General features: G+C 39.4%; 1 protein-coding gene across 4 annotated transcripts in view; it reads right to left on the bottom strand.

The window, feature by feature from the left end:
• SLMAP (sarcolemma associated protein) overlaps window positions 1-27,675 on the bottom strand; it is a 165,877-nt gene that overhangs the window by 54,110 nt on the left and 84,092 nt on the right. For all 4 annotated transcript variants that reach the window (XM_027863757.1, XM_027863754.1, XM_027863756.1 and 1 more), the window contains exons 5-10: window positions 27,504-27,566; window positions 22,410-22,505; window positions 21,978-22,049; window positions 21,269-21,409; window positions 18,421-18,558; window positions 15,437-15,605 (exon numbers count right to left, since the gene is read on the bottom strand). In XM_027863757.1, the coding sequence (XP_027719558.1) occupies window positions 15,437-15,605; window positions 18,421-18,558; window positions 21,269-21,409; window positions 21,978-22,049; window positions 22,410-22,505; window positions 27,504-27,566 (679 nt within the window). The remainder of the gene's footprint in view (window positions 1-15,436; window positions 15,606-18,420; window positions 18,559-21,268; window positions 21,410-21,977; window positions 22,050-22,409; window positions 22,506-27,503; window positions 27,567-27,675) is intronic.

Raw genomic sequence — 27,675 nt, 5'->3', positions numbered from 1 at the left:
TAATAAATGCTTATTCCCAATAAGACTGATGAAAACAATATACCAATATACCAAAAATTCTGATAAAGCATTTCTGAATAATTAGATTGACAAAATATTAAAAGAGCAACTAAAAGCATGCAAGAATGAAAAAAACAGAAACTATGAAACAAGTCTAAAGGAAGAAACTGCTAAAATTAGAGAAAACAGAGAAGCTTGAAAACAAAAATACCACAAAATTGATTTCTGAAAAAATTAACAGCTGGTTTTAAAAAAGTAACAATATTAGTAAAACTAACTACTTTAATGAAGTATGAGAGAAATAAGAAGAATATTAAATTACAAAAAAAAAACCCTCAATTTGCAATGAACAGAGAGGAAATAAAGAGAATCGTTGGAAATTTTCATGCATAATTACTTGCCAGCAAAATAAGATTCTAAGGATGTGGATAAATATCTACAAAAATACAAAATACTTGAACTAGCAAAAGAAGAAACAAAAATTTTAAACAATCCAGTATCAGGAAAAAAAAATTTAAGGAATCATAAATGAATGCCAAGAAAAAAACCATAGGCCACATAGACTCACAAGGAAAGTTTATCAACCATTTAAATAACAATATTTATGTCACAAAATTTATTTTCAAAAATATAGGAAGCAATCAGATACATTGACACTCTACCAAATTCCTTTTTTTGCAAAAAATTAAAGAGTGGCAAAGCCAAGAAAGAGGAATATAGACCAATTTCAAGCATAAATATTGATGCAAATGTTTTACTATGTGACAGGCATTCTGCTAAGTATTGAGAAATACAAAGAAAGGTCCAAACAGTCCCTGCCATCAAGAAGTTCACAGTCTAATGTGGTGGAGACAACATGTAAACATATTTGCACAAACAAGACAGAGACAAGTCAGACTGGAGATAATCGAAGGGGTGAGGGTAGGGAAGACTAAGGAAGGCTAGGAAAGGCTTTCTGTTGTCTCCAAAGGGAAATTGAGCTCATGGTGGGCACAAACGGTTTTGTAACACCTTAAAAACAAGGAATTATGAAGGAAAAGTGGTGCAAATGATGTTGTCAAAGAAATGTGTGATAGAAAAAAAGACTCATTTTGAAGAAAGGACATTAATTTGTCAAAAATGACTAAACTGTGTACTAGGGTCCTCCAGTCTCATCTTCTGCCCAATTCTGACCCTACTTCAAGATCAAACTTTCTCACGACCAGATCTGTCTGTTTCACTTGTCTGGTCAAGCTCTTTAGCCTGGCATTCTTCACACACCTGTGGCCATAGCTTTAATATGTCACATTATTTCTCCTTATTGTACTGAGTTCTAAAATCTAAAGTTGAAATTCAAGTTTCATTGTAGCAAACATTGAGCAGCGTGCAGCAGTGAGGAGTTCCTCACCTCTCCGGGCTTGCTCTAGACCACTCTCTAAAGCTGTAAGTTGCAGAAAAGGAGTCGACCTGCATCCTCAGTGCAGCCCATGGATCACCCTCCCCTCCTTGTGACTCTTCTCTCTGGGTTTTCTCAATCTTGTTCTCTCCCGGTTCTCCTCCCACCTCTCGGTCTGCTCCTTCTCTGTCTCCATCTCCTTTGCTGGATCCTCCTCAAGACCACAGCCTGGGCTCTCCCTCTTCTCTCTCTAGACTACTTCATTTGGTGACCTCAACAGCTGCCATGGAATTAATTGCCATCTCTATGCTAATGATTTTCAAATCTACCTCTCGTACCCTAAGCTCTTTGCTGACCTCCAATCTAACATCTCCAGCTGCCTTTCAGATATCTCCAACTGGATGTCCAGCAGACATCTCAAACTCAGTATTTCCAAAGCAGAACTCATCATTTTCCCCCTAAACCCTTCCCACTTCCTACTGTCCCTATTACTACAGAGGTCAACACCATCCTCTCATTCCTCAGGCTCACAACCTAGCAGTCATCCTGAACTCCTCACTCTCTCTTATCCCCTACATCCAAGCTGTTGCCAAGGCCTGTAGATTTTATCTTTGCAACATCTTTCACAGACACCCCCTTTTCTCCATTGACACTGTCACCCTGGTGCAGACCTCCATCATCTCAGTCCTGGAGGACTGCAGCAGCTGCCTCAAGGGTCTCCCCCCACCCCCACCCAGCTTCCATTCAGTCCAACCACGTCGCCCTTCTAATCAGTGATCTCCATGGCTCCCGATCACCTCCAGGGGCATTCAGAGTCCCCCATAACCTGCCCCCTCCTGCCTTTCCAATTTTCTCACACCTCACGCCCTGCCACGTACCATTCGATCCAGAGACACCGGTGCCTGCCCGTTCCACAACAGGACACTTCCTCTCTCAGATCTGGGCATTTTCCCTGGCTGTGCTCCATGCTTGGAATCCTCTCCCTACTCATCTTCCCCTACTGACCTCTCTGGCTTCCTTTAAGTCCCAACTAAAATGCCATCCTCTACCAGAAGCCTTTCTCAACCCTTGCAATTCTTTTTTTTAAAATTTATTTATTTTGAATTATCAACAATCGCTTCCATAAGCTTTTGAGTTTTAAATTTTTCTCCCCCTCTCTCCCCAAGACGGTGTGCAATCTGATATAAGCTATACATACACATTCCTATTAAACATATTTTCACATTAATGATGTTGTAAGTAAGAATTAGAGCCAATAGGAGGAACCACCAGAAAGAGGAAACAAAACACGACAGAAGAAAAAAAAAAAAAAAGCAAATAGTATGCTTCAATCTGCATTCAAACTCCATAGTTCTTTCTTTGGACATGGATAGCATTTTCCATCACGAGGCCTTTGGAGATGTCTTAGATCCTTGTACTGCTGGGAAGGGTTAAATTTATCGATATTAGTCATCGTACAAGGTGTCTGTTACTGTGTACAACATTCTCCTGGTTCTGCTCACTTCACTCAGCATCAGTCCATACATATCTTTCCAGGTTTTTCTGAAGTCAGCCTGTTCATCATTTCTTATAGCACAATAGTATTCCATTACATTCATATACCACAACTTGTTCAGCCTAATTCCCCAACTGATGGGCATCCCCTCACTTTCCAATTCTTTGCCACCACAAAAAGAGCTGCTACAAATATTTTTGTACATGTGGGTCCTTTTCCCTTTTGTATGATCTCTTTGGGATACAGCCCTAGAAGTGCTATTGCTGGGTCAAAGGGTATGCACATTTTTATAGCCCTTTGGGCATAGTTCCAAATTGTTCTCCAAAATGGTTGGATCATTTCACAACTCCACCAACAATGCATTAGTGTTCCAATTTTCCCACATCTTCTCCAACATTTATCATTTTCCTGTTCTGTCATGCTGGCCAATCTGATAGGTGTGATGTGGTACCTCAGAGTTGTTTGGATTTGCATTTCTCTAATCAATAGTGATTTAGAGTATTTTTTTTCATGTGACTATAGATGGCTTTAATTTCTTCATCTGAAAACTGCCTGTTCATATCCTTTGACCATTCATCAATTGGGGAATGGCTTGTATTCTTATAGATTTGACTTAATTCTCTATATATTTTAGAAATGAGGCCCTTATCAGAGAGACTGGTTGTAAAAATTCTTTCCCAATTTTCTACTTTCCTTCTAATCTTGGTTGCATTGGCTTTGTTTGTGCAAAAACTTTTCAATTTAATGTAATCAAAGCTATCCATTTTGCTTTTCGTAATGTTCTCTATCTCCTGTTTGGTCATGAATTCTTCTGTTCTCCATAAATCCTATAGGTAAACTATTCCTTGCTCTCCCAGTTTGCTTACAGTATCAGCCTTTATATCTAAATCATGAACCCATTTTGACTTTATTTTGGTATATGGTATGAGATTTTGATCTATGCCTAGTTTCTGTCATACTCTTTTCTAGTTTTCCCAGCAGTTTTTGTCAAAGAGTGAGTTCTTATCCCAGAAGCTGGGGTCTTTGGTTTTATCAAATAATAGATTACTATAGTTATTGACTACTGTGTCTTGCATACTTAACCTATTCCATTGATCCACCACTCTATTTCTTAGTCAGTACCAAGCAGTTTTGATGATTGCTGCTTTATAATACAATTTAAGATCTGCAACAGCTAGGCCACCTTCCCCTGCATTTCTTTTCACTAGTTCCCTTGATATTCTGGACCTTTTGTTCTTCCAAATGAATCTTGTTATTATTTTTTCTAACTCCATAAAATAATTTTTTGGTAGTTTGATTGGTATGGCACTGAAAAAGTAAATTAGGTTAGGTAGAATTGTCATTTTTATTATATTAGTCTGGCCTACCCATAAGCAACTGATGTTTTTCCAATTATTTAGATCTGACTTTATTTGTTTGAAAAGTGTTTTGTAATAGCGTTCATAGAGTTCCTGGATTTGTTCAACCCTTGCAATTCTTGTGCCTTCCCTCTCTTACTTACTCTCTATTTATCCTGTATTAGCTTGTTTGTGTGTATTAGATTGTGAGCTCCTTGAGAGCAGGGACTGTCTTTTGCCTCTTTCTGTATCCCTAGCGCTTAGCATAATGCCTTAATAGTAAGCATTTAATAAATGTTTACGATTGGGCGAGGGATTTTACCAATCTGAGAGTTCCCTTTAATCAATAAAATCTTAGGCCCACTCCTGATCCCATCCCTGTATTGTACATACAATCTTGAACAATATTTTAAAAAAAAAACACCCTATAAATGTGTCTTAAGGACAATCAATCAACATATGTTCATTAAATACCTAATGTCTATGTAGGCACTGGAGGTACCAGGATAAACAACGAAGCAATTGCTCTTCATAAGACGCTTTACATTCTAATGCAGGAGACAAGCACCTATAGCATGGACCCCATAAATATAAAAAGAATGAATACACAGAGCTAAATACTCTGGGAAGGTTACTGGTAGTTGGGGACATCAGGAAAGGGTTTCCGCAGAAGACGGTGCCTGAGGTATGTCTTAAAGGAAGACAGTTGACTTTCTGAGACCATTCCTGAGGAGGGAGGGCATTCTGGGCACACGGGGCAGCCAGTGCAAAGGCCTGCAGACAGAGAGGGAGTGTGGTGAACAGAGAGCAAAAGCCAGTTTGGCTGGATTGCAGAGTGTAGCATCTGATTAGGCTGGAAGCCAGGTTGGGGCCACATTGTCATGCAGGCCTTTAAAAGTCAAACAGAGGAGCTAACACTTTATCCTAGAGATAATAGGAAGCCTCAAAGCTCTACATTCCATAAGATATCCCATAAAATAAAAATTCCTACCTAGACCATCTTAGGAGAGCATCGAATTTGACTCAATTCAACACACACTGACTGTCCTACCTCCTACTATGTGCCAGGTACTTCAGTGCATTCCCTACTCTAATGCCATCCCTGGTCACCAAAAACAGAGAAATCACAAAACAAAACTATAAAATTCTGCTTATCTGGTGAATATATAATTCCCCCCAAATGCTAGTGGTCTCACTCCCTATTTTGTGTCTTTATTCTCTTTATATACTTACATAAGCTCATTAAGGGCAGGGACTGGTGTTCTGCTCTTTGTATCTTTGTAGCACCTCGCACAGTGCCTGTCACATGATTTAATAACTGGCTTAAGGGGATAAATTAATTTGTTATGAAGTTCCTATGATAATTCTCAATAATTTTATTAGCTAAAATAGCTAACAAACAGATATTTTAAAAAATAACAATTGGTAAAGTACATTTTTCAAAAGTAAAGACAAATGTCTTATCTTTATAAAATTTGGGACCTTAGTATCAAATGAATATGTTGGATATTATTTAATAATATTTTATTTTTTCCAATTACATGTAATGACAGTTTTCAACATTCATTTTTGCAGGATTTTGAGATCCAAATCTTTCTTCCTCCCTCCTTTTCCTCCCCTTTCCCCAAGACAGCAAGCAATCTAATACAGGTTATATATGTACAATCAGATATTTTTTTAAAAAACTAGCTCAAGGTTTTTAAACTGTTCTCCATTGCACTTGGCTCCAATAAGCTTATCCAGAACACAGAGAGCATCATGTTTTTCATAACGAATTTATATCTACTCTATGCAATCCAATCCAATACAAATATTAAGGACCCACCACGGGCATTCTAAGCAAATCAGTCTCTGCACTCAGGGAGCTGATATTCCTGGCTAGGGGAGGGCATGGGAAGAGAGATGATTTATACAATTCAGAAAAGAGTGATTGCTGGCGTGGTGAGAAAGCCCATGAGTGAAGTGCAGGAGGCAGGGCACCCAGGACAAGGCTCCCCAAGGTGGTAGCCCACGATGTCTGAGGGTGACATGAGAGGACCGAGAGGCCTCTGGGAGGAAGCTCTTCATGAGAGTTCTACAATGAACAAAAACATAAAGACCAAAAAGGGAAAGGATGGGAAATAACAAGAGAGAGCACCTGACACACACAATGGAACCCCCAGCACTGTCCACAATGCCAAGCCATGGCAGCCTGTTGCTGCTAATTTCCTGGAAAGTGCAGGTTATAAGAAAACTATCCACTGCCCTCCTTATCTCTGTGTAAATGGAAGCTGACTTATTGTCAAGATTCATTTTTCTCAAATTTAAACTGAGAAATGTGACCCAAGCTGTGAGGTCCCCAGAGGGGCCAGTCCAGGTGGACGTTCATCTGTAAATTATGGTCTTAGAGAGCGACCTGTTGGTTTTAATATTAAATATAAAAAAGCCTCATTAATATATCACTGCCATTAAGCACTTAGAGTGAACATGTATATGACATATGACATTCATTTTTATTAACCATGTAGTATGAGTTTTAATAAATTCCTACAAATCCTGAAACTTCTTTTATTCTGGTCCAACATAGTAAAAATCCTGCTTCTTGGTGAAGTACAAATTTAACAAACGTTTCTACTGCCCCAGATCCAAGCCCACAAAGAAGGGCATTCAAGTGATTCCCCTGCTGGCTACAACTCTGCGGGACCCCCAAACTGGGGAAGAACCCAAATTCTTCCATCTGGTCCTTCAATGGTTCTTTTCCTCCTTTCCCCATTCCACAGGAAGTCAGCGTGAAAAGGGCCCTGTACTAATTCTGGCATTCTAGGAATTGACACAGAAAAGGGCAATCTTTGAAAGAAATTGCCCTAATAAAGAAACACCTTTAAGCATCTGTTTTGTTGCTGCCTTTTAAAATCAACAATAAAGCTAGGAAAACTAAAAGGTATGTTTTGTACGATGGGAGGTTGATACTGCCAGAAGTAAAGCTCAATTCTTTATGGTACGAATAAGGAGATCGAGGAAGGACTGACAAGATCATTCTGCCCTGGTAGCTAGCTGTACTTATTTCTATTTTTGACTCATATTAACTTTTAAAGGTGTAGTTTTTACATAAAGTCAAAGAAATTATTTTCTTTTTATATTTTTTTTCAAAACCTTTAAAAAGCATTCTTAACTCATCTGGAGCATAATTAAATAGTATTCATTGTGGAATAACTTTTATTTCATGTTAGCTAATTTAACCCTAAATGACCTTTTTTTCCTTGAAATTTATACCCCATTAAGACCAAATTAATTTAAGGGAGTCTATTAACAATTTTATCTAAAAGTATTTTTCTTAACTGTGAACATGTAAATACTTAAAAACCCATCAGTGACATAAAAAAAACTATTTTGTTTTTCCCCCAATGAGTCATCTCTAAATTACGTTTTGTGTTTTTTTAATCTGGTAAATGATTTTCCTCATTTCTTCATACACTCTGCTTAGTATTACATCGTTATTAAAAAAGCACAAATACCACAACAGACATAAATTTACAACAAAGGCGTGTGTATTTATTTTCACCAGGCTTCTGCAACAAATCTTTTTACTCTCAGTTGCACATGGACAACTAACCCATGCAAGCACTTCTATGACGTCTCATGATGGATGGAAGGAATATGGGGTTCCTGAAGGCTCTGTCAGGGCAGCAAAGCTCTCCATTGCCTCCTAGGATAGAAAGGCCTCAAACAGAGGTCCTACAACAGATGGCGCCCCTTTAATCTTTAGGTGGCCTAGCTCAAAGGCTTACTTACAAGGCCAAAAAGTGACATTTTTGAGGAATGGAGGACACAGCTACTCAAAGACAGTGAGCCAAGACAGAGTAAGAGACGACAGTGAAGGAAATTAGGGAGATGCCTAAAGTGCAAAAAGAAGTTCTTTGAAGAATGAATCCAACACCATTACCACAAACTGAAGGAGTAACCAGAAATAAGGCCAGAAAAACAGGTGAGGGCAGGGAGCTTGTGACGTGAAAGTGAACAGGATCTCAGAACTCAAGCTGTTCAATTCGATTTCCCAGGTGAGAAGAGACGCAATGTGCCTAGGGTCCCACTGGGAAAAGCCACAGAAGTCAGGGTTTGAATCTAAGCCTGCTGATTCCTGCACAGGGCAGTAACATGGCTAGGCTGAGAAGGAAGGGCCCACGTGCAGGGAGACCCATCGGGAGATTAAGGCAATGGTCAGAGCAGAGAGAGGATCTGAGGACCAAACCTACAGGGATGGTTGTGAATGTGGAGACAGCAGAAAAGATGTAGGAGATGGAGAGGAAGCATTAACAACAAAACTCAACAGCTGATTAGATGGGGGCTGTGAGGGGCAAAGATGAGCAAAGAGTCAAAGCAATTCTGAAGAATAAGGGACTAAATGGCCATTCCCCAATAGGTAAATTTTCAAAGGATATAAACAATTCTCAAAACAAGAAATTCAAACCATTGTCACTAATAGTAAGAGTAACTCAGATCATGACAATTCAGCAAACTGGTCAAGATGGCAATAGCCCATGCTGGAGGAGCTGTGGACTGACAGGCACACACTAGGGCTCTGTTGGCAGAGTTATGAATTAATACAACTGTTATTCTGGAAAGCAACTGGGAATTACGCAAATAAAATGACTAAAATGGCCATTTTAACCCAGAGATTCCGCTGGTAGGTATATTCCCTTAGGAAGTCAATGATAAAAAGAAAAGCTCTGTAAACAATATATTTGTAACATCATTTTTTTGTGGCAGAAAAGAACTAGAAACCAAGGAGACACACACACACACACACATACTGGGAAACAGTGACACAAATTGTCATCTCTGACCACAACATTATGTTCCAGAGCTGTAAGAGACCATTAACACAATGAACACAGAGACACACGCAAAGACTGACATGAGCTGAGGAGCTGATACAAAGTGAAGTCAACAGAACCAGCAAAAGAGTACATACCAAACACCTCAGCAATGAAACAGAATGAAGAGCAAAACAACTCACGGTGAGGATTAGGGATCTAAGAATGTCTCCCCCACACCCTCTTTTGCAGAGGAGAAGCACCACAGACAAAGTAACAAAATTTTTTGATGTAGTAATTGGCTTCACATAACTTTTTTTCCCTTTTTCTCCTTTTAAAAAAATTCTTTGTTTTAAAAGATGGCTGGGGGGTGGACGAAGAAATACCAAGGAAAATGTAAGTAATGTAAAAAACAAAAGCAAGATATCAGTAAAAATCTGAGTGCCTGGGAAAGAGGTGGAAAGCTCCACATCAGAGGGTCAGTTTAGCAGAGAGGTGCAAAAAAAACCAGCCCAGCTCTGCACCTGTCAATGGGACATCCAGACCAAGCCATCACACTGAGAGCCAGTGATGAAGAAGTCAGGCTGAGAAGAGGTTCTCCAGTCATATTTTACATTTCAAAGAGAGATTCTGTTAACTATTTTTTTTTTTTGGAGTAAAGCCGAGTGTACTCACCACAGAAAATTTATGGGAGTACGGTGAGCAGAGTCACCCAGGACAGTGAGACATTGATGGATGGGCTTCAATCTGTACCAGCACAGGAAGTGGCCTGTCAATACAAGCACTGATCCAATGAAATATCTCCCCACACAAACGAAGCTGACTCGGCCAAATGGTATCAAGTACAGAAGCGAGCAACACCACTTGGCTAAGGGAGCCCTCTCTTCCCTCTACTTCCCTACTTCTTTTCTGTACGTGACCTTAATGTAATGGGAGAACCTACGCAACAAGCACAAAACATGCTTCTGATGTAATCTTTCGAGGACTAGATGTCCCTCTTGGTCCATGGACTTCCAAGTTCTCCTTTCAGGTCACCCTCTGCCTCTGAATACTGATCCTCACACTTCCGTTACAAGGATCTTTTCCTCAGATACCATCCCGCCCTCTTGCTTTGTCCTTTCCCTGATTGTACCCGAGTAGTACACAGAGCTTCTACAGGTTACAGTACTTCTAGCTACAAGACAACAATGAATTCATCAAAAAAAAAAAAAAAAGCGGCTTAGGAAAAGTTAAATTTTATAGAAGGACCAATGCAGATAAAAAGATGTCGTTATTTCAATGCGTGATGTTGCCCCCTAAAGGGGAAAAAGGCTAAACGCAACAGAAATCTAAAACGATGAAAACTAACAAAAAAAAAGGTCAACCAGTCTGGAGACCAGAGAACATTAATTACTCAATTAAGTGAGAATTACATAACAAACAATGCCACCTAAGGAGCGAGGGTGATGACAACGGCTGACATACACCAAAAGCTTTAAAGTTAGCAAAGCGTTTATCTCCATTATCTCCTCTTTCAGAACTTGAAGTACATAACAATGTTCCTAAATCTCCAAGTATTCCAACCAAATTTCAACCTAATAGATAACTACCTGTTTCCTCTTAACATGTGGTTCAACAACTCGCAGCCCTCGCAGCCCTTGCTCCCATCACCTTGTCCACTTATACGCAATTGATACGGTCACCTCGAACCACAGGCTCCAAGGGTCTCGAGTCCCCATCACCCAGGCTTTCCCTCCCAAATTCACCTTCCAATCAATGCTCATTTTAAAGTGAACTCAACACAAAAACTCACCAGTTGTTTGAACTGAGTGAGAACTATGACGATACAACAAATCTAGCGGGGAAGTGCTCCCGATGGTGTGTGAGCTCCCACCACACTTCACAGACAGTATCTCCCTGGAGGCTCCAGAAGGTGCCACTACAGGGATTGCTGTCATCCACATTTTACAGAGGAAGAAGAAGGCTCAGAAAGGTTAAATGGCTGGCACATGGTCACTCAGACAGTCAAGGTCAAAGGCAGTTTCTGACAGGGGCTTTCCTGACTTCAAGTACAGCCATTTATAGACTATGACGTACTCCAATGGAGTCCCTGGAGTTTCCTGGTGGTCCAGTGAGCCTGGATTCTAGAAGGTCACCCCAACATGGCAGACTCCAGAACATCTTATGAGGCTGAAATAAGGCTTTACCTATAGGTCCAACACCCCATGTGCCTGCTGCCTCAGGACCAGATTGGCTCAACACAGAGAAGCTAGTGATAAGATTTTTGGCCTCAACAACTCATGAAACAGGATGTAATAAGTCCTGGAGAAGAGGACGCCCACACTGATTCACTCACGAATGTGCCAACAAGAAAAGAATCAAAACTAAAAACAATAGGTTGAGATGGGATCCTTTTTGTTTAAAATGACATTTACTTATTTCTTCTAAGAGTTCTGGTTTCTTTTAATAGTCTATATATTTTCTTTCCTTTAAAGAAAATTAAACATTGTTAATGTTGATGATTTCATGAAGACACAATGTTCGGTGAAACAAGGTTTTAGAGACCCATTAGGCCCAAAGGAACAAAGCCCTAACTGGTCATAAGCCTCACAATTGAGAATTTTACAACGTGACAATGGCGATTAGTGACACTGCATTATTTAAGTATGATCCTACAAAATGACATAACTGGGGCAACTTTATACAACGCAAACCTATATAATATTTCAAGTTAGGTTTAAGCTGAATTAAATAGAAAATTATCACAAAAATCAGACTTGTTGGAACAGTTTGATCTACCTAGTCTAAAAAAACAGGATTCGTGGCGCAGTGGATAGAGCACCGGCCCTGAAGTCAGGAGGACCTGAGTTCAAATCCGGCCTCAAACCAAACACTTGACACTTACTAGTTGTGTGACCCTGGGCAAGTCACTTAACCCCGATTGCCTCACTAAAAAAAAAACAAAAAAGGATTCACTGGTGCTTAAAATAGTCTCCACACTCTTCTAACATGATGGGTTGCCCTGGCCAAAAGATTCATCTCCATATGGCCCACCTGCACCGCTGAGCCTCTCCAGACTCAGCAAGGAGTCCAGGAAAAGCTGACTCATTCCAGGAAGGCTTCCCCACACAGAAGAGGAAGCGGCCAGGCTTGTGCTCCATGGTCCCAGCTTTGAAGAACCCAGGATCACTTCACATTATGATGACGCATTAGAGCGGGCTGAGCCTCTTCCATCTTTAAATTGGTGATTCTCTTGAATGGATAGGGTAAGAAGACAGATCTATTTCTCAAAGCTGTTCTAGAACTATCTGGTTGCCAGTTCTGGATCCCATCGTTAAAGTAAGAATCACACAGAGCCTCACGACCTGGCTTAACGTCAGAATTGGAGCTTTTTTCCCGAGCTTCCGCTTCTTGTAATCTTCAGTCTTCCATCAAAGCCTAATTTAACCACATATTCCAACCCTGTTCAAGGTAAGGTGCTCCTAAAAATACTTTAGGCAGCATTGTTCAGGTGATGCTATTTTACAGTTAGGGTCTCATAATGAGTAACAACCATCTGAAAAGTCCCACATGGGCTCAATTAAGACTCGGCTACCTTGGACAGCTAAGAGTATTGTGGTGAAACCTTAATGCCTTGTCCAATCGCTATCATTTCTTCACTTCTTTAAATCCATTAAGGGCCAATTTAGTCATTCATATATTTTCACGTTCTTCATAAACATCTCCAAAATCAAACACCCTGCTCCCTCCAATAAGGTTACAGGTACACAAAGATCTGTTTCAAATCATCTAGGATGATAGAATTATCATAAATTTATGGACTTCATGTAAATATTGTCCATTAAAAAGTGGCAAGAAACCTTAAAGGAAATAGTATTCTAATGAATGAAGGCAGGGAAAGGGGAAGAGAAACCAGTGCAACAAATCAAGCTGGAAGAAAAAAGGCTTCAGCGTGCACACAGACTGTGTCAAATGAAAAATAAACTATTCAGTACTAACTCTGTGACGGCTACTGACTTCACTAAGGGCTAGGGATACAATGACAAACATGCAACATAGTTCCCGTCCTCAAGGAACTTAAGTTCTGAGAAGAAAAGACAACATAGAGAGGGGAGCTTATGTTGACTCTGAAGATGTGTAATATCCTATTCTATTGAACAATTAAATCCAGGATTAAGAATATCTGCTCCAAAGTCAGGAGGACAGGGGATTTTATAATTTAAAAAATTAATCTGCATGCCAACGAAAAAGACACATTATCAAAATGTTCAAGTTATTTTGAATTTAAGACCTACAGATTGAGCCTAGTTTGTTTAAAATATTGATTACCAATTATTGATAGAAATCTGCACTAAAAAGTAGAATTAATAAAAACTACACCTTTAAAAAAGTAACCAAGTGGGGGCAGCTAGGTGGCACATTGGATAGAGCACCGGCCCTAAAGTCAGGAGGACCTGAGTTCAAATCTGGCCTCAGACACTTCCTAGCTGTGTGACCCTGGGCAAGTCACTTAACCCCACATCCTAGACCAAAAAAAAGTGTAACCAAGTTCCACCAAGTGAAACCAGGTTAAATTAGTTTTTAAATCAGTATATTTCATTGTACACAAAAGGTCTACCCCAAAAAACCAGTAAGGATTAATAAAGTCTAAAAAGCTTTGCGATTTCACAAGGTTTCTTGAATAGGCAGTAATTATATCTTCAACTTCCAGTTCTCACAGGACACATTACTTGTGCCTTTCTTTACTAGTGCATGTTAAAAAGCCACTGGACTTAACCAGGAATCAGCTGATACTCAATAGGACAGAGAAATTCCTTGATATACTTTTATTTTTTACTTTTATTATTTTGGGGGGAGGGTGGGAGGAGAGAGACAATCAGGGTTAAGTGACTTGCCCAGGGTCACACAGCTAGGAAGTGTCTGAGGTCAGATTTTAACTCAGGTCCTCCTAACTCCAGGGTCAGTGCTCTATCCACTGAGCCACCTAACTGTCCCTAGAATTCTTCTTAGTTTAAAAAAAAAAGAAAAGATCATTGCTTTAGGAGAATCCCTTGGTCTAAGAGCAGCCATATTTTAGCAATGTTTACAACTTTAAGAATCTGGATGGCTAGCAGAAGTCAGCCATCTGACTGGGGGCAATATCCCTACCACATGCAACAATGTTTTTTGGCCCTGAAGGCCTGAACTCTCTGAAGACTAGCTTCTCAGAGAGTAGGGTCACAGCTCCAAGAACGAATTGTGGCTTTCCAAAATTTAATAATGTCTTACCCCATCTACTTAAATCCCTCATCAATGAATGGGCATGGGCAGGGAAAACTGTTGATACTTTTTCTGGGAGGAAAGGAGAAGTCACTTTGGCCACAGTAAACAAAATATGGCAGAGCAAACTAATGGTACAAATGTTTGAATTAAACAGAAAAATAAAAATTAACCAAAAAAAAAAACCAAATTTAATAAGACTCAGAAAATGTTTTCCTTAATTTGTCTATTACTTTTAAATAAAAATGTGCTGAGTTGCTATGCAACAAGCAATACCTACATCTAAAAACAAACCAGAGCATTCAGTTCGAATCATTATAAACTAAAAGAATGTTTGGTTTTAAAGGCTGGAATCAACCAGGTTGTAATGCCAGAATCTGATAATCTACAAAGAGACTAGCTGTTTTTCATTCCAAACAGTCTAAACACTTAAAAAGCCTGGTTTCATTTTCTAGTAAAAAGAAGGGGGAGAAATGTTTATAAAGACAAATACTTAATCTTTTTACACTACCTTTTTCTATGCTTCCATTAATTTTACATAAGAAGTCATCAGCTTGTATCCATAGGATTAAGAAACAGTATCACTGCCTGATTAAAGAAAATATATCTATATTTTAAACGGATCTACAAGGCAACAAATGACCTAGTACTGTTCTGTAGTACTTCACTGCTCACAAACTAAACTTCTACAAAATGACCTCAATTTCTTGTCACATACTTGTTAAAAAAAAAAAAAAGTCATTGCTTAGCACAAATAAAGAACTGAAAAGCAGACAATTGTGTAACAAGCATACACCACAACCATAAAACACAGTACTCACGCCAAAAGCCCCCAAGAGCACTAATCCAGATAAGCACAACTCCTCTGAGATATTTCAAAGCCTAAACAGTGATGCCCTCTGCTGGTAGCTTCAAGGTTTTTCTGTTGGTTTTTTTTTTTTAAAAACTCTTTAATTCTAAACTCTGGCTCTCTGATAGATCAGTCATTTCCTTTGAAAAGAAAACATTCTGAAATAACCAGGGCTAAAAGGTGAGAGACAAGGTCCAGCTTTAAATAAGAAGTCGAGGCCCCACCTATCCACACTTCTGAGCTCTTCAAGAGTTTTCACTTAAAGATCTTCTAACCAGACTCTAAACAAATTCCAAGGAAGAGATCTTCCACAGAGGAAGAGACCACCTTTTCACTTGGCCAGCTTACCCTGCAGGGCCATGAGCCTCTCGTTGGTGAAGTCGTTGTCAGCCTGCAAGGCTTCAATTCTGGCCTGAAGCTCCTGCTCTTTCTCTTCCATTTCATCGATTTTATGTTGCAATTCCTTTTTTTCAGCTTGTCCCTTTTGCTGGATTTCTTCTTGTCTTCCTTCAGCTGCCTATTTAAAAAAAAAATGATAAAGAAATCAACCTGGAAATATTAACAATACCTGTATGACTGCCCTGAGCTTCTAACTATGAAAGCCCGGTCACTGCTGCCACAGGTCAGCTGGCCAATGGCAAGGCCCAAAGCGAAGCCCAGCTGGCATCAGTCAGTACAGGACAGGTGTAGTGGGAGGTATGTGGGAGAATCATGTCATTGGGCCCAAGCTTCTCCAACAACGGATTTCTTGGAGCCTGTCCTCTTTGTAGTGCCATTTTCTCGTGTTATTACTTCTGAAAGTTTCCCTGCCTTAAGTATCTTGCTACATCATTAAGCAAAATACCTAATTTTCTGTTTACTCAGTTCAAACACTTACTAAATACCCACTAGTTAATGGGCATTCACCTATATTTTATTATATTTACTAACATTTTATTAATAATTTATTAATATTTCATGTTAATGGAAATTTATTTATAATTTGTTAAGTGCCCGTTATTAATGCCTGGTGGTACAGAGTCTGGCCACAAAAGATATAAAGATGAAAAATAACGGTCCCTGACCACAAGGAATTTGGAACTTCATGGTAGGTTAGGACATCCAGACAAGTATGAGAGAAGTATGAGAGAATGTGGTCAATGCAAAGGGGAGGTAGACAAAAAGTGTTCTAAATTCGAAGAGCAATGATCACCTTGGGGAAGGCAAGCTGGAGAGTAGGAAGAAAAGTGCCTCACACAATAATGTCACCTGAGCTGCATGACAAGCCTCAATCAAGACAAGAAAAAGCATCAGAAAGGTCACAACTTGTCTAGGGTCAAGAAGTTAGTTGAAGACACAGGATTTGAACCTGGGCCCTCCTAAAGGGGTCCAACTTAATTTCCATTAGGCCAGGAAACAGCAGAATCGGCCCAGAAACTCAAAAAGGGTGAAATCAGGCTGGCAAGGGAGGGTGGGCCTACATGGTAAGTGGTTTACCATAGCAGTAATTGAAGGAGAAATTGGGTAAGAGACTAGAGGAGGAAGACCAATTAGGAGGAGTCAAGCTGAGGGGAGGGGACTCTCACTAAAAAGTGAAGAGAAAGGAGAAAAGGCAGAAAATATTGTGGCAGTAAATTAAAAAGGATTCGGCAAATGATCAAATGTGGCAAGCATGCTACTGTGTTCAAAGAAATGACAAGGAGAGTTCAGAAAAACCTTGGAAGACTTATATGAACTGACACAAAGTGCAGTGGGCAGAACCAGAAGTAGATTGTATACTGTAACAGTAATATTGCTAGCATTACAATGATCCAAGCAAGACAATTCCAAAGGACTTATGAGGAAACATGTTATCCACCTCCAGAGAAAGAACTGACGAATTTCGAACACAGACTGAAGCATGCTTTTTTTTTTATTTCCCTTGGGTTTTTTTGTTTTAGTCTGTATTCTCTTTTGCAACATGGTAATATGAAAACATGTTTTGCATGACTGCACATGTATAATCTATATCAAACTGCTTGCCTTCTTAAGGAGGGGGTTGGGAAGAAAAAAGAATTTTGAATTCAAAAATTATATTAAAAATGAATGTTAAAAATTGTTTTTACATGTAATTGAGAAAAAATATAAAAACATTAGCTTTTTTAAAAAAATGTGGCAAATAAGGGAAAAGAAGCACCAAAGATGGCTCCCAAGTTTCAAGCCTGGGTGAGGAATGATAAAATGGCCAACAGTAAGAGGAAAGTTGGAGGAAGGCAAGGCTTAGGAGACTTGGGAGAAAAGTAAGTTTCTTTCTAGACGTGCTCAGCTTGACTTCTTGGCAGGGACTTGTCAAAGATCGTTATCCTTGTCAAAAAAAAAGAGTCATACAAAAGTTGGAACAAGCCTCAGAGACTGCTCAAGGCCCTCAGAACTTCCTGACCACGCAGGGAGGATGAGTCAGATGCTTTGCAGGCAAATGAAAAGACAGGTGTGAAACTAAGAGAGAGGCTACAGCTAGGGAGAACATTGGGGAGTAATCTAAATAGAGGTGATACTGAATCCTAGGGTCATAAACACTAGAGATTTTATTTCTTTTTTAATAGTATTTTATTTTTTCCAATTACATGTTAAAGACAAATTTTAACATTCATTTTTAAAATTTTAATTTCTAAATTTTCTCACTCCTTCCCTTACCTCCCCATTCCGAAAATAATAAGCAATTTGATATAAGTTTTCTCATGTAAAACATATTTCCATATTAGTCATGTTGTAAAAAAAAAAAAAAAAGAAAGAAAGAAATAGACCAAACAAAAAAAAAAAAAACCACAGAAAAATTAATTTAAAATAGTGTGCTTCAATCTGTATTCAGACTCCATCAGTTCTTTCTCTGGATGTGGACAGCATTTCCCATCCTTTGTCCTTTGTAACTATCTTAGATCACTGTATTACTGAGAACAGCCAAGTCATTCACAGTTGATCACTTTACAACATTGCTGTTACTGTGTACAATGTTCTCCTGGTTCTGCTCCCTTCACTTTGCATCAGTTTACATGAGTCTTTCCAGGATTTTCTCAATAGATTAAGCTCACACTAGAAATTTTAAATGACTTTTCCATAGGGTTTTTCTCTATTTACATAATTTCCTCTATCACTATCATGAAATTTTATTTTTATTCTCTGTCTCCAACTTTCAGGGATCTGCGACATGGAAGGCAGAAATCACAGGGATGAATAATGGTCTATGCTATCAACGATGTCTCATTTGAGCTATGACTGTTAAACCTACATTATTATCCAAGAACAGACCACCACCCATCTCTGCTGTTAGGTCCTGAAGGACAAAGTTGCACACCTCTAGGGAGCTGAACACTTACCTTTAATTTATCAGAGAGATCTTTAATCTCATTAACCGCTCCATTATATTTATTGGCCAATTCTCTTAATTCTTCCTGAGTCCTTTCATTCATTTCTTTCAGGTGGGTACATTCATCTTCAGTATTACTCAGACTTCGCTGAAATTAAGTCATTCATTTAGAATAAAATAAATTCCAATTTCAATTTACAAAAAAGAGAATTAAAATACACTTATCTTGTTATATTCTCAGTGTTTTCATTGGAGGAGAAAAGGGGAACAATTAATAAATGCGAAAACATGGTATACACAAGGTCATTTTACACAATACATTGAAGAAACTGAAATGATTTTACATTTACTAGGAAAACTTAAAGGAATTCTATTTTTCTAATTCCTCTTTTGCATAAATCTAGATTATTGTTTATTTGAATTCTTCAAAGTAATCACTGGCTGTTGCTTTCAAGTCAGATGAGAATGGGATATGTCAAGGTAGATATAAAATGAGCTTCAAGAGTCTGAAAAATAAAATTAAAGTAAATTTACAAATCTATTCTTTTCCCAAAGCAACATGAACAAGAAATAAAACCTAATTTAATTTTGTGTTTGTCATAAATCAATAAATGCATAAAGGACTCTTATTTGGAGACTGAATTAAATGTTCCAATTTAAATTTAGTAAATATATGTTCTTGGGAGGGTTTCTAATTCTGATTCTGAAAACAAATAGCTAAGGGAAGAGGTTGTAGCTTTTATACTCTGTATTTTGAAAACAGGCTAATGTTGCTGATGTTCAGTCGTTATGGTCACATCCAACTCTTCATGACCTCATTTGGGGTTTTCTTGGCAAAGATACTGAAATGGTTTGCCATCCTTGTCTAGCTCATTTTACAGATGAGGAAACTGAGGCAAACAGGTTAAGTTACTTGCTCAGGGTCACACAGCTATTAAGTGTCTAAGGTCAGATTTGAGTTCAGGTTTTCCTAACTCCAGGCCTGGTGCCCTATTCACTGTGCCATCTAGCATCCCTGATAGCCTAATAATAGGTATGAATTTAATTCTAAAAGACATTTTAATGACAACTTTTAAAAACAGAAGAAATGAAAAGCAAGAGAAGTTGTTGGATTGGGTTTTGAGGGTTGTTTTTTGTTTTGTTTTTGGCTTTGCTTACAAAAAAATTAGGTGTCATCTACCCCAACTTCCCTGACAGAGGTTTACCTATCATGTCATTGGCTACATGAGATAGTGCCCCCAGAACCACAAAACTGACAATTAGCATTCAGAAACTCTCATGCAAAGGTTCTTCACCGTTTTGGGGTGATGGATGCCTGGTGAAGCCTACGGACCCTTTTTCAGAATAATGTTTTTAAATAATTGAAGGCAATGCTCAACTTCAATTAGAGGTGAGTGAAAATAAAAAGGTCATTTTGTCCTCATCCTGGACATCCTGGAGCCCCTGAAATCTGCTAGTAAACTTTAGGTGGAGAACTCTTGCTCTGGCTGAGGGGGACGTTCTCTCCAAGGATGCAGATCATAAGATCATCCATTTCTCTATCACATGAAGGTTCTCAAAGCCCTTTCTATCTTATCCGAACCACAGCTGCCTATACGAGGTGACTCCCTGATCTACAGACATTACAATGAAAGCTGGGCAGCACAGCGGCTGTTTACCCTTAGCCGGATCCCTCAGTCTCACTACATACGACTAGCCTATTTTTGGATCCTACAGCACGTCTCTTTGGTATGGCCCCTGTACCACCAGATCGAATTCTTCTTTGAAATCCCTTACCTGTTACATGTTTCAATCTTTGTCCCTACCACATGCCACTCCAGTGACCCCTGTGGTGACACTCATCTTTAATTCTTGGGGGACAGCACTGTGCCATGGCTTACAGTCCTACCACAATCATCCACACAAGATACTGCAATGGCTCACCATGGCATGGTGGTGACTCTGGGTCTCTGAAGGCTTAGGCCAACCCTAGAAGCTCTTCCCATGCTAATAAGACTGAGTGACATGCTGGTCATAGAGTGAGGTGGCTTTATGATGCCAAGACTAGCTAAGTACAAGGATACTCATCACCAGTAGGCTGACATACTTTGGCAATCAAAGAAGATCAGCACCCCACTTGTCTTTTAGTCTCTTGTAATCTAGTTTATAATAATTTACAATCTAGTTATAATCGACCATTTCAACAAACATTTGCTAAGCACCTAACACAGATGTAGCACTATGCTCAATGCTGCTAGAGTACAAGATCTGAAATTTTTCATGTGGCTCAAACCAATAAACTTTGTTATTGATGTGTCAGGAGAAAAAGCCCCAACCCCATTTCACTTCTTCTTGAATCTCATGAGTTAGAAGTTAGAGAACTGTAGTCCTCCTATGTACATGCCTGTCCCACTACCATCAAGTGAGAGAGAGAAAAGCACTACTGCAAATGAGGCTAACATCATCAACTGGGCCTGTCTGTAGCTCAAACCTATCAACAGACTTAAGATTAACCTTCGAGTACCTTCACCCTCTGACTAATGATAAGCTGTGGTCCATTTACATATTCAGGCGGTCAAGCATGTTGGCAAAACAGGTGAATATCATTCAACCCTGTCTATTCCCATTACAAGACGGAAACTGGTGATTTAAAGCAGTGAGATAAAAACCAAAGTTTCTGGGCACCTGCCAGGAGGAGTTTAAGGAAAGCACACTGTCAAAAGTGAAGTACCACAGAAGCATGAGACCATACAAAGAGCAGAGGACGCTGGTATGGTGAGCAGTTTCTACATCACAGACAAATGACCATGAGCTTTCCTGGTTGGTGAGAAAATGCACTAACCTCAATCAAAAAGAAACAAATGAAGAATTCTACATACCTCAACTTCTGAGAGTTTTCTGACCACTTCGATTTTCTCCTGAAGTACCCGCCTCAGGGACTCTTTGGCTGTTGTCTCATAGTTGTGTTTATCTTCCTGTAACGCTACAAGTTCCTTCCTTAAACTATCTTCTGTCTGATTCTAAGAAGGAAAAATTATTACGAAAGCCAGTCAGTCCATAAGCATTTGTTAAGCACCTACTACTTTCTAGGCATTCTGTGCGCTGGGGATACAAAGAAAGGCCAGAGACCAGTCTCTGCTCTCAAGGAACTCAAAGTTTAAAAAAACAAACCAAAAAACAGCCATTTCTAACATATGAACAATTCATTAGGGTATGGATGCCATGAGCACAACCACCTTCGAGTAGCCTCCCTCTCCAAATAATTACAAAACGTATGATGACGTGTAAAGTCTGGTCAAGGGGGGTCTTTAGTCAGGGATTTCCTCTGGTCCACAGGGACACCTGAAAGCTTGACCTGCAACTTGGGCTTCTAGGGATGAGTTCATGTGGTTGACAGAAAAAAAACTTAAAACCCAAAAACCTAACCCAGACTCAAGACTTGCGGTCAAACTTGAAAACAGAGTCATTCTGACAGGGATCACTTCCTCTACAAGCCACAAGATGTACACCAGGGCATGGAGACAGAAAAAGAAACCCCCAGATTCCTCCATGTACAATTATACTATATAAATGAGTTGGGGTACCTACTTTAGAACATACTTGTAACTGGTTTCCCATAACTTCTAACCGTGATAACAGTCTATCTTCATCTATTAAAGCCTGTAAAAGAAAAGGTTTAAAATACACAAAAACATTTTACTAATAGGGCTAATAAGCACTGCTCTTTGATGAAACTAGATTTTTATGAAAAAAAATCATATATATGTACATATATATATACACATGTATCTATGTATGCATGCATACATGCGCCTTTCCATTGCCAAGTATAGATCTGTAATTACAAGGTTAACTAACCTTACTTAATAAAATGCTTTCTTTCACGTGAGAACATTTTATGTGGGGATTATGAAACCTGTTATGACTCCATATATTTTAGCTTGCTCCATATCAGAGAATGAAGCTCTCCTGTTCTTTGTAAGAAGAAGCTGCACTTTGGAAGGGCAATCTTGTGCATACCTGCCAGCTAGTGTCAGAGGCCTCCTGCGTGACGGCCAGCAGCCGCTGAAGCGTGGCCAGCTTTTGTTCCAACATCTGCTCCCGATGTAAGGCTTCCTAATAATGGAGAAAAAAAAGTACAAAAACTAATTTCAAAATATTCTTGAAAAAAAAATCAGAATTTGATTTTTAAAAAGTTTAATTTTTTTTACCAAATAGAGGAAAACACTATTATATACCTTATCTTCTAACATTTTACAATGTGCTTAACAAACTTGTGAAGTAAGTTCAGGTCATTTCAACATCTTGACTCTTTTAAATCGAGATTAAAGCACATCTGGTTTGAAATCAACTCTTACAAAAAACAGTATTGTGAATAATTGTCCATTCACAACTCACAGAAAGTCTGTGAAATACTGAGTAAAATTTGCTAATGAACACAATTCTACATGTTAGAAATACAATTAAGACCCAAGGGTACCACTTCAAAAGGATTCCAAATTAAAAGCAATTAGTTTTAAAATGGTTAAATGTTAACTTAAGCTGCTTAAAATATTGAGAACTTACTAATTTCATTCAATAAAAATAGGAATTAAGAATATCAGGAATCTAAAGGACAACTGTGCCCCCCTTCTGAGTGTCTGCAGCAAAAAATGGCATACCTGTAAAGAGGATATTCTGGCTCAGCACCTACCCACTGGCATGAGAGGCTACTGAGATCACCATGCTCAAAACATAGGGGAGGCCAGTGGAACGTGGGGGGCACAGAGAGTCAGGGAGTTATGTGCAAGTATCCAGCAGCTTTTAAGACCCCATTTTAAGAGTCTGATGTGAGGCAGCTATGATATTGCCAACTATCCAAGGGTGACTGGGAGGGTGCCCTTCAGTCAACAGCCACGTTGATGATGGACACATAAAAGAGGTCCTTAATGACTGAGGAATTCCTTCAGACTTCAAACTCCTACTGTATTTGTTTCCATTGCAAAAACATTTTTGTATATTAATGGAAACATCATCAACAAAAAGTCAGATGTACTAAAAAAAGAGACAGTGCTTGAATCTAGAAATGTGGCTTTTTTCCATTCTACATATTGGATGAATGATATTTGGGAAAAGCTGATAACCAATACTAGTTAAGACAGACCTTCGATTTTTAGCCCAACTATAAACAATGAAATGAAGAACTCTAAATGAGTTGGGCAGCTAGGTGGTACAGTAGATAGAATGCTGGAATTGGAGTCAGGAGGATTTGAGTTCAAATCTGCCTTCTGATACTTACTAGGTGTGACCCTGGGCAAGTAATTTAACCTTATTTGCCTCAGTTTCCACAACTGTAAAATGAGCTAGAGAAGGAAATGGCAAATCACTCCAGTATCTTTGAAAGAAAACCCCAAATGGGGCCATGAAGAGTCAGACATGACTGAAATGACTGAACAGCAAAAATGAAATTCATGCCAACTCAGAACTAGTGTTAAAGGGCATCTTATTCTCACAAATAGGTCATTTATCTCAAAACAGCATGAATAAAGTTACTATGTGGATTTTTTTCTAGGTGTCGGAAGTATTTTAATATTCCACTAGATGGTGGAATGTACTTAATTCAAGTCAGCTGAAGCACCGAAAACACAAACTACATCTCAACTAAAATACACTACTTCAAGAAAATAGCTCCAATTCCAAGGCAGGTAACACTATTCTAGTATTACTCAACTATTCCAGCATTAACCTAACTTGCCTACTACTGATAGATTCTCTTATTTTTTTCTTGATAAACGGCCGATCCGAAATAGTCTGACCAAGCCCTGCAATCCATCCATTACTCAACAGACACGTTATATCAAGTGTTCTTTACGCTGGCGACCCTGAGGCTGGAAAGCAGGGTTTCCTCCCCTCTGCTTCTTAAAGTCCCTAGTTTCCTTCAAAGTTGAGCTCGTTTCTTTTTGAGGTGTCAAAGAATTGGAAACTGAGGGGATGTCCATCAACTAGGGAATGGCTGAACAACTTGTGGTATATGATTGTGACAGAAGATTATTGTGCTATAAGAAATGACGAGTAGGACAGTCTTGGAAAAACTGGAGAGTCTTACATGAACTGATGCAAAGTCAAGTGAGTAAAACCAAGAGAACATTGTACCAGCAATATTATAAGGATGATCAACTGTGAAAGCCTTAGCTACTGTGATGGAGATAATGATCTAAGACAATTCCAAAGGACCCATGATGAAAAATGCTATCGACTTCCAGAGAAAGTACTGATGTACTTTGAGTGCAGACTGAAAAGTAAGTTTTTCCACTTTATTTTTCTTGCCTTTTTTTTGCGGGGGGGGGGGGGAAGGGGGCACAACGAGGCTAATAGGGAAATATCTTTGGTATGACTTCACATGTACAATGGGTATCATATTGTATGCCTTCCCAATTAGTGGGGGAGGGGCTGGAGGGAAAGAACTGGGGACTCAAAATTTTTAAAAAATCAATGTTAAAAAAAAACCTGAGCTTGTATCATTCCTATATGAGGCTTTCCTGATCCCCCCACTGCTTCTGTATTAACCTCGATCTTGGGCGTATTTTCTACATACTTACATACCTACATGTCTGTTTCCTCTGGTAAAACACGAGCTTCTTGAGTGCAGGACCTTTTCACTTTTGTCTCTGTATCCTTAACACTCAGTAGAATGCTAGACGTTATTTTTGAAAAACCAGCATGAAGAGGAGCCTGGGGCACTGAGAGATAAATGGAAATCACAGTCCCATAGCTAGAAAGCAGCACAAGGAGAACTGGAACCCAACTCCGTATCCAACGTACTCTAATGCCTCTCCACCCTCACACGTAAGAGGGACTTAATAAAAACTTGTATTTGGTAGCCTGAGGCCCCAAAGCGTGAAGTGACTCAGTCACAGTTGCCCAAGGTTTTCTTGACCCCAAGTTTTTTTTTTGTAATAATTAATTTATTTTTCGTTTTCAACATTCACTTCCCTTAAGATTTTGAGTTGACAGTGTGCAATCCGATATAGGCTCTACGTATACACTCATATTAGCACATTTTCACATTAGTTATGATGTAAAGAAGAATTAGAACTAATGGGAGGAACCACAAGAAAGAAGAAATAAAACAAAACAACAAAAGAGAAGGAGAACAGTCTGCTTCCCTCTGTATTCTGACTCCATAGTTCTTTCTCTGGATGTGGATAGCATTTTCCATCATGAGACTTTTGGAGTTGTCTTAGATCCTTGCATTGCTGAGAAGAGCTAAGTCTATCAAAGTCAGTCATCACACAACGTGGCTGTTACTGTGTACAATGTTCTCCTGGTTCTGCTCGCTTCACGCAGCATCAGTCCATACAAGTCTTTCCAGGTTTTTCTGAAGTCTGCCTGCTCACCATTTCTTACAGCACAATAGTATTCCATTACATTCATATACCACAACTTGTTCAGCCATTCCCCAATTGATGGGCATCCCCTCACTTTCCAATTCTTGGCCATCATAAAAAGAGCTGCTATAAATATTTTTGTACATGTGGGTTTCCGTTTTTATGCTCTCTTTCGGATACAGCCCTAGAAATGGTATTGCTGGGTCAAAGGGAATCCTGACCCCAAGTTTTGGCACACGCACAGGAAAAGGTCCAAAACTGAGTTCAAAGAATGCTCAGTCTGGCAATGATGACTAACAGGAGCTAACAACAGAGGGAAAGAATCACAGAAGAAGAATGAAGACCTAAAATAATGAAAGGAAAAATGAGACTGTGGAAAAGTCAATGAAGATAGAGCAGGAGGAGAGGTTGGCAAGAGTGCCTGAGACAGCAGGAAACAGGACTTCTAGTGCTAGTGCAGCCATTAAGAAAAATCAAAGGGCTAAATTAAGGTCACAGGAGAAGAGGAAAGAGATCATAAACCTGTTATAAAGGAGGAGGAGGAGAAAAAAGTGAAAGAGGAAGAAGAAAACGAGAAGGAAGAAGATGAACAAAAATGGGAAGAAAAAAGTGACCAAGTGTTATTTTGCTTCTGTAGAACGTACAGAAGGAGAGAACAAAGAATAGTTAACAGGGAGTTCAAACTCAAAATAAGTAAAGACATAATCAAAAAAAGCTTTGCTGCCTTAATCAGCTGAAGTCACCATGAGATCAACAGAGCACTTAAAGAAAAGGCTGAGAAGCACACTCCAGTGTTCAAATAAAGGGGGTGAACTCCATCTGCAGGCTGGTGAGTAAGAATCTGACTCCTGACAAAACCAGAAGACCCATTATGAAAGGGACGCCTGGTAAGCACTTAGACAGGGAAGAGGTGACCACCAAGATTACAAGTTCACGAAAAAGCGGCAGCGCCCAACTACCTTCATGTCCTTTGGAGAGAGAGAGATGGGGCAACGCTGGTGTAACCAAAAATATTCAGACAGTCTTGGGACATCTGATAAGCACTTCATAGTTTGGGAGGCATTCTCATCCCCATGTTACAGATGAGGAAACTGAGGTCTGAAGAGGTTAACTGCCCATGATCACACATTTCACAGGATCACTGGGTATGAACCTTCAAGTTCAGCACTAACCACCACACCATACTTTCTCAATACTTCGGCACTGCATGTGACCACAGTTCTAATATCACTGTGGGCTAGAGGTCGCAATGCAAAGTACAGAAAGCTGGACAAATTGTGCCTGGCTCACTCACCAGGTTATTTTAACAGTCATCAATAATGCCTTACAACTAACCCAGAGGGAGGCCTACATTGGAATCCTTCCATCCTGCATCTGTGAAATTGTGGTTCTGACTGGAGAGTGCTTCCTAGAACATGAGCCTCCACCCCAATCACCTGAGCACCGCTGCCCTAACACCTGCAATGCTGGCCCCTCACCTTTATTTTTTAGCTTCCTTGGTTTCCTTCCAGACTCGGCTCAAATCCTACCTTCTGCAGTAGGCCTTGCCTGATCCCCTCCTAGCAGCACCTTCCCTAACTTGTCTTCCAACTTTCCCACACATGACCTCATACAGATTTAAGTCTATGTCACAACTGTGCCAACATGCCAGGTTTTCCCCATCCCGCATTTGTTAAGTGACTTAAGTCATTTTATGTATTTCATTTCTAGGTTCTAATCTCCCAAATGCTCAAGAGTTAGTTTTTACCTGTAGATACTGTGAAAGTTGGAACAGTTCCTGAGAGTACATACTTGGAGTGTTAGCAGCAACCTATAGACAAGAAGAGATATGCCATCAAAATCTGTTGAAGGTACTTTACAGAAGCTTGAGGTCCACAAAATTCAAAGAAATATTTACTTATCCATGTATATGTTATAAC

The sequence above is a fragment of the Vombatus ursinus genome, unplaced genomic scaffold, assembly GCF_900497805.2.
Source record: "Vombatus ursinus unplaced genomic scaffold, bare-nosed wombat genome assembly UNPS02014773.1, whole genome shotgun sequence".
NCBI classification, from domain to species: Eukaryota; Metazoa; Chordata; class Mammalia; order Diprotodontia; family Vombatidae; genus Vombatus; species Vombatus ursinus.
This window is presented reverse-complemented; position numbering and strand designations above follow the sequence as displayed.